This window comes from Cenococcum geophilum, assembly GCF_001692895.1.
Source record: "Cenococcum geophilum 1.58 unplaced genomic scaffold K441scaffold_55, whole genome shotgun sequence".
NCBI classification, from domain to species: domain Eukaryota; kingdom Fungi; phylum Ascomycota; class Dothideomycetes; order Gloniales; family Gloniaceae; genus Cenococcum; species Cenococcum geophilum.
The window spans coordinates 436,380-443,973 of NW_027137613.1; the positions used below are offsets into that span (position 1 = coordinate 436,380).

General features: G+C 45.7%; 3 protein-coding genes across 3 annotated transcripts; 2 read left to right on the top strand and 1 right to left on the bottom strand.

Moving 5' to 3' along the window:
* Positions 1-248: 248 nt before the first annotated feature.
* K441DRAFT_275237 (uncharacterized protein) lies at positions 249-615 on the top strand. Its single transcript, XM_067640901.1, has one exon. It carries the CDS (start codon positions 315-317, stop codon positions 546-548), a length of 234 nt encoding a protein of 77 aa, XP_067499059.1. The 5' UTR covers positions 249-314; the 3' UTR covers positions 549-615.
* A 2,125-nt stretch (positions 616-2,740) lies between these two features.
* On the top strand, positions 2,741-3,502 carry K441DRAFT_667404 (uncharacterized protein). The gene has a single exon (XM_067649830.1). It carries the CDS (start codon positions 2,983-2,985, stop codon positions 3,235-3,237), a length of 255 nt encoding a protein of 84 aa, XP_067499060.1. The 5' UTR covers positions 2,741-2,982; the 3' UTR covers positions 3,238-3,502.
* Positions 3,503-4,369: 867 nt separating this feature from the next.
* On the bottom strand, positions 4,370-6,009 carry K441DRAFT_667406 (uncharacterized protein). Its single transcript, XM_067649831.1, has one exon. The coding sequence runs from the start codon at positions 5,838-5,840 to the stop codon at positions 4,617-4,619; it is 1,224 nt and encodes a 407-aa protein (XP_067499061.1). The 5' UTR covers positions 5,841-6,009; the 3' UTR covers positions 4,370-4,616.
* Positions 6,010-7,594: the final 1,585 nt, after the last annotated feature.

A 7,594-nucleotide genomic window follows, 5' to 3' on the forward strand; every position in this document is an offset into this window, starting at 1 on the left:
CGAATAAGACAGCTGAAGCTAGGGAGGACTACTATTAGAATCGTCCGACCCTTGGAGACGGTCATTGGAGACGGACGCTTGAAGCCATTAATCCGCAGCAGGCTCCGCAGCAGGCTCCGCCGCAGGCTCCGCAGGAGGTGTAGGATGTTCGACTAGGGGACAGTCAAGTTCTGAGGTGGGGGAGGGGACATAGGTGACGGCCGTATAAAAGATTTCTATTTGTCTGCTTAATTACAGTATTTCCTAAAGCTCCTTGTTTATTTTCTTGATTACAACGCGTCGAGACGCGTCAGTCGCGACGACCTGCCGCAAAGATGTCAGTTCAGCTCACCGCCTGTCACCGAGCCAATAGCGATTTTCCATCCCGGGGATGGAAAATCCTGATTGGTCCATTCAGCAATAGAGCCGGCAGAACTCTACACCACCCCTGGAATTCGATGATGCAGCTGCACGACGAGAACGGATACCAAGAGCCTCAATTGATTGCACGGATACAGAGCCGATTGTACGACGCAGAGCTGCATGCAGAGCTGTACGCAGAGCCTTGATCGAACGACTGTACGGAGGCCTTGGTCTCGAGTGACTGCATAGAAGCTACGGCCAGTCGAAGGGTAGAATCAAGCCAGAGCCTCGATATCAGCACGTCGCCGTCACTGAATTGAATCAGTCGAATGTCGTCAAATTAGAGCCTTTGACCGGGCCGACTTTGTTCCTTATTCGAACGACAGCTGATCGCAGCTCTGCCACTGCCACCCGAATTCAGTACTGCGCCAGCTGCAAGACGAGGACGGATACCGCGGCAAGGAAGGGACCCATACAAGGACAGTAGCACGATATTGGAAACAAGCACCGCGGAACCGTAAAGCAGCATACGAAGAGGCACTGACAAAGATGCTCTGCGAGAGATCGTACACAGGGCACAGCTGACCACATTAAGCCCAAGCCTTATGCGACTGAAGACAGGACAAAGCCGTATCTGACTAAGCCAGTGAAGGACCTTGTCGAGGATTACAAGGGAAACAGGAATTGGACGTACAGGAGCCAGCACTTCTCAGAGATCGTCTTGACGAAAGGACTGTATTATGGACGCAAGGGCAAGGGATATGCGACGGAGGTAGTCACAACAGCCGAGAAGCTGCCACCGGATGACAAAGAGACTGGAAGCAGAAGACAGTCCCTGGAAGGCTCTTAAGCTGAAAGAAGACCAAGGACACGTGAGCGTACTGCCAGCAGCGAGGGCAAAGGAGCAGCCGTAAAGGCCTAAGATGCGCCGAAGAAGCCAAGTGCAAAGACGGCCCAGAAAGAGAAGAAAGCAGCTATCAAGGACGTCCCAGAAAAGCACTAGGCCTGTGGTAGTAGTTCAGAGGAAGCTGCCGTTAGCGCTCGCGAAGGAGGAAGTCTTGAGACAGGTCTCTGAACTGGACGTCTGGTGGACACTGAGAACCTCAATCGACTACGGATGCAGAGCCCCAATTGAACGACTGCACAGCCAGGGTCTTGATCGATTGTCCGCAGATGCACAGCCTACAGACGCAGAGCCTCGATCGTACGCACAGCAGAAGACACCTTAAGTCAAGCCAGAGCCTCAGTCAAATCCTGATCAGTCGAACGCTGCCTCTACAGTCAAGTCGTCAAATTAGAGCCTTTGGTCGGGCCGACCTAATACCCTATTTGAACGTCAGTCGATCGTACGCTGTCACAGTCAAATCGAATCAGTCACCGTCGCCGTCAGACGTCTTCGATCGGCAGTCAAAGATGCATCACCGCAGGCACACAGGCACTAGACCTAATCAGGAAACCAGTACATGGCCGGAAGAACGTCGGAAACACGGTCAATTAACGTTTTGGAGCCTCTGCAAGAGCCTCTTCCCTTGACTGCCCGCCCCGTATCAATCGATTGCTGCCCGTCTCGACGCCCACGGATTGGTTAACCAGAACGATCTTTCCTGCAGATATAGATACGGAGCTTTACACGGAGTCTCACACGGAGTCGTATATGGACCCTACGGATCCGGAGCATACAGGTGCAGAGCCTTGATTGGACAACAGTACGGCAGCTTGACTGGACGCCTATAGATGCGAAGCCTTGATCGAACGGACGATGCGGAACCTTGACCGATCGGACGTCTACACGGAAGCTTTGATCAACTGTCTACGGATGCAAAGCCCCAGTCGTACATGCAGCAGAAGACACCTTGAGTCAAGCCAGNGCCTCNTNAAATCTTGATCAGTTGAACGNNGTCTCCGCATTCAAGTCAGGACAGTCAGAGCCTTCGACCGGGCCGACTTTCTACCTTAATCGAACGACCGAACGATCAGTTGCAGCACGTCGTCGCCGACCAATTAGACAAGTCTTCGGCCAGCAGTCAAGGCAGCTATACACGCATACACGCAGACACGGACGCAGACACGGACGCAGAATATGCAATACAGAGCTATTGACGCACAGCCAGATGCACAGCCAGACGCACAGCCAGACGCATAGCTAGATGCAGGGCCTAGTGCAAAGCCACGGGCAGAGCCTTGACTGAGAAGCTGCGTACGATGCAGACCGATACAGAGCCAGATGCAGAGTTTTGATATCAAACGGCAGCGGAACAATCGAGTCAATCCAGAGCCTCTGCTACCTTGATTGACTGTCCTGCCACCGCCGCTGCTGCCGCTATTCCGTCCAGCTATTTCGTCCTTGCTGTCTCAACCGACTGCTGTCTCTACCGTCCTAGATCTGTACCGCTGCTAGGTCTATTTACTGCTGGATCTGCTAGGTCTGTCATGCCGTTCTATACTGCTATTCCAACCGATCTGTTCTACTGCTGCCGACCAGCTGTTCTACCGCTGCCACTACTGCCATTGCTATTCCGACTGTTCCGTTCTATTGTTCCGATTGTTCTACTGCTACCGTTCTTACTGACTGCTACTGACTGACTGCTACCGACCGTCTGCCGCTACCGAGATTTCTGCTACTAAAAGTTCTGCTGCCAGATGTCCTACTGCTTACTACACAGACCGAGTTCTTCTACCGACTGTTCTATTACTGACCGCTCTACCACTGACCGTTTTGCTTTGTCTTACTGCGCCAACTGTCTGCTTTTTACCATTACTACTACCGTTACTATTACTGCTGTTACTGCTACTACTACTGCTGCTGCTGCTGCTACTGCTGCTACTGCTGCTACTGCTATTGTCATTTCTGGTTTACAGCTATTTTGGTTACCGCTAGTAGGAAGGACACTGTAAGATAGTTCTATAGGAGGGCTGAGGATGAGGTTACCTGTGTTCTTTTAGGGATATACTTTCCTTTTCTATTCTGCTTTTGCTATTCTTTTAGTTGGCTATTCTTCTATATTATAGAACGTTAGGGGACAACGTTCTTGGTAGGGGAGGTATGTGGTAGGGTAAAATGGGCCACTACTTAGTGCCTTGGCATTTTCCTGTATATATTAAGCCTTCGGCTTCTCTCCTTCTCTCCATCACGACCGACCGGAATACATTCTTTCCTTTCTTCTTACTGACTGCTTTCCTACTGATTGATTACGACTGACGACCGACCGACCGACAGACCGACCGACAGACAGACAGCATTGTGACTTCCTATCTGAGAGGGACCGCGTCCACCACCACAATAGCTTCCTAGTTAAGTGCAGATTAAAGGACAAGCGCATTAATATTATTTGCCTACTCTATATCACGGAGCTGCATATAGAGATTATAAAGTTAAGTACTAGTTTTCGTATAAACAGGGCCCTCTTACTTTTTAGAATAGATATTATACTTAGACCTTAGGTAATATCGAAAATTTATAGTAGACTTTAAGCAATGTACTATCTCTATATAATGCTTATAGTATATAAGCCTTATTCTCTAGTAGTATATAGCCTTATCTTTATACGGTGGCCAGGTATATGCTTATAGCTTAAAGGTCTTCTTTTATTAGGAGTTTAATAACTCCTCTATATTAAGGGAGTCTAATATAGGTGTAAAAAGTAATAAACCCGCGTTAGAAGCCATTATTATAATAACTATATATACAATATTGCAGTGTAAAAATTTTTTAAGGGGTGCTAAGAATATCTGTGCCAATATTACAAATACGCCAATATTTGCCAATACACGCCAATATTGATTAGTAACAATATTAATCAATATTATTGGCAGTATTGATATTGAAAACCACGCTGATTGCTAGTGTTACAGGCGTAGCGATAAGGTTGCATAGAAGGCGAAGGCCCGTATAAAGTCGATGAGGGTGATAAGGGCGATGAGGGCGATGAGGGCGATGAGGAAAACCTGTGAAATATATCGTTGTCGACAATTGATTGCAACTCAATAGTATGCCAAGCCTTATAATATAGCAAATATCATCCGGCTGAATCGGTTGAACCGGTTCGGAGATTCAGATGGGCTATTGGTTGGTTATAGAGGTCAAATTTTAATGGTTCTCTTTGCTCTAATGTGTTATTTTCGTGCTTGCTTGAGCGCTGACATAATACACATCAGGATTTTATTAATCCACCTTGTTACAAAGAAAGATCCAGATGGGAAATATAATGGAACGAGTGTTCTTAGTCAAAAGTAATTGACGATTCTTGTTACTCGTCCCCTGGTCCTCAGAAACCTTAACATCGAGACAACAAAAGCGGCATACTCCTAAACCCAAACAACTCAAGTCTCCGTTCGATGAATTCGACAACCTCAATGAAAATGTCCTTGCCACCTTGGCATGCCCCACTCTCGAGGTGTTGGGCTAACCCACCAAGAGTGGAGAAGAATTTTTGTTGCTTTCGTTGGTGGAAAGAGAGTCCTACCGGAAACATGCTAACTGGGCAGTAATAGACCTTTGGGCGGTGAATTGGCGACTTCATATGGTTCTCAAGAGCCTGGGGTGTTGCGAACTTTTTACCCTGCGCTGGGCAGAGCGGGCATTCCAGCCTACGGGAGATCGGAGCATTGAGAGGGTACTGACTATCAGATACCGGTGTCCGGGATCCGCTTATCAGTAACCATTCCGTTTCGTCTTCGTCTAGAGTAAGCCCGGAAGGTGGGGTGAGCAAGGACCAGCAGCTAGTATCGTCGGAAAGATCTTGTGTCATTGGCAAACTCCCTGGGAGTGAATTATCTGAGATTGGGAATCTCGGAGAACTCAGCGTTATGCCTTCAGGAGCCTTGTGGATGAGATTATCTGTATCATGGTTTTGGACCAGTTGGTATATCTTCTCTCTTGTTATTCCTGAGTCGCATTCTCCGCTTTCCAGGTGTTGTATCAAAGCAGATGGTGAGGTAAAGCCGGCTTTGCATTTCTTCCCTACGGGGCAACTTAGGTTACTCAGCGGCTTATGCTTGACTGATTCTCGATGCTGTAAAAGGGAATTCGTTGATTTGAAGGTTCGGTTGCAATCTTGACATAGGTGTTCTGGCTTCCCGGAATTGTTTGCTATTGGCTTCCTATGCGCTCGACTAGCCATATGCGCATTGAGAGCATGGATGTCATTGAAAGCAATGTTGCAATCACAGCAGCGAAACTCTGACGCGTGTATTTGACTCCTAAGGTGTGTCTGGAGCGCCGCCTGGCTATCAAAGGACCGGTCGCACTCGGAGCAGAAGCAATGTCCCGTGAAGATGCGGTGGTCTTGCAGAATGTCATCCCGCTCGCATTTCTTATCACAGTAGCTGCAGAACTGGACTCGAATAGGACTCTGAGAGACCGGTGGATGTTTGCAAGAAGGCCCACAAACATGTGCAATGAAGTGCCCACGAGCTCTTCTATGTTCTTCTAGGTCGATCGCATTGTTATATGTCTGACCACAAAAGCAGCCAAATGCGAAGCTTGAGTAGCTGTCCATGGCGTACCGTCGCTTTCGGTGGTTCTGCGGCCTGGAATCAAAGCAGAGTAGTTTTGGTTGTTCAAGTTTATATATCCCGCGTGGCAGCTTCGTTTGCGTAGATGAAGATGGGAAAGTGGCATGGGGGAGTTAGCAGAGTCAACTACGAAACCGTGGGAGTGACGATTTGAGGCGCAATGAGGCACAACAGGAGGGCTATGTAAGGCTGATACAATCGGCTTGTCACGTGTTTGTTTCGCTAAGCGCGTGGCAGTGAATGCCCCTCGTTCGCGGCTCAGGCAACAGCTCTCGTCATGCATAATCCTCAGAGCGTCTCCTAGCAGAACCATTTACCTCGTGACCAGACGATTATCCAATTACAAGCTGCTTACATAACCCGTTACTCAGCTTGGAGTTAATCGTCTAGTATTTTTACCTCAGCAAGCTTAGACGTGATTTTTTAGCTAGCGTTGGAATAACCTACGCCGTCTTCCGAACTGCAATATCGCGTCTAAGACAGTTTGGTGAGTTCTGTTAAAATCCTAAATAAGTAAAATCCATAAAACGGATATTGCGGATATCTAATGTAACGAAGCCTTGTAGGAGATACTACGGTAGACTTACTAATAGGCTAGGTATATAGGTTAAGGAATAGTTAACAACGATAATATAACTAGTAGAGTAGTTACCTAATAGATTAACTCTAATTATATTTTAAGATTTACTATAAAGAAGAGAACTATCTAGGTAGGGACTATAGTCCTTTAAATATATAATACTGCGCCTAAGAAATATACTAAGTATATTAGTACGTTAGTATATTACATTTCTATATTTCTATATTTCTATATTTCTATATTTCTATATTTCTATATTTCTATATTTCTATATTTTAAACTTATAATATAACTAGCCACGTAACTTAGCTACCCCTTATCCTATAGCTCGATTAGTTCCAGCGCCTCCTATACCATCTTAACTAACCTATTTATATCTCTTCTTAGTAGTCGTACTACTACTAATATAAGGTCTGTAATATCTAATTCATTTATTTATATAACGCGTTATTATTGCTATACGTAGTTACTATTTCTTTTATGGTTAACGGGTTTTTAACCACTTCCCTAGTTATGACTATTTGGAAAATCAAAGTGAGCCGAAATGTTAATTTTGTGGTAAACGACTAATAAAAGTTCAAATTAGTTATAACTAGGGGAGCGGTCAAACCCCCGTTAACTACGTTAGGGCTTTTAAATAGTATAATTTTCTTATATGGCTATTGCTCTATCCTAATACTAATTTTATTAAAGTTAAAAAATATAGTATTAAAAGCCTAAGTATATATTATATTTTATTAAATAATATATTAATATAGATATCTACTACTTAAAGCTATTGCAATACCTAGTAGGTATTATAGTTAGGTCCTATAAGGCAGTATTGCTAAGGTATACGGTAGGGAGTAGGCAAGCCGGGCATGAGTTATATAGGAGTTGATAAAAGAGGACGATATGGTAATAAGGGTAGGCAATAGCCTAAGTATAGAGACGAAACGATGAGGAGGGAAGGGCTGCAAGCCTAAGGTGCTTATAAGGAGGTGCCAAGTCTAGCCTTCGGCTAGGCCTTAGCTACCCCTTAAAGCTCCTAGGCGATATAGCTAAGTAAGGGACTAAAAGTACCCTTATAGGTCCTTTCTTAAAAATATTTTCCCTTAGCCTAAAGTGCCTTTACTATTACTAAACGCTATATCCGTATAGAAAACTACTACCGCTTAG

Coding starts and splice junctions, on each gene's coding strand:
- K441DRAFT_667406 (XM_067649831.1), bottom strand. CDS start 5,840: ATGGACAGCTACTCAAGCTTCGCATTTGGCTGCTTTTGTGGTCAGACA.
- K441DRAFT_275237 (XM_067640901.1), top strand. CDS start 315: ATGTCAGTTCAGCTCACCGCCTGTCACCGAGCCAATAGCGATTTTCCA.
- K441DRAFT_667404 (XM_067649830.1), top strand. CDS start 2,983: ATGTCCTACTGCTTACTACACAGACCGAGTTCTTCTACCGACTGTTCT.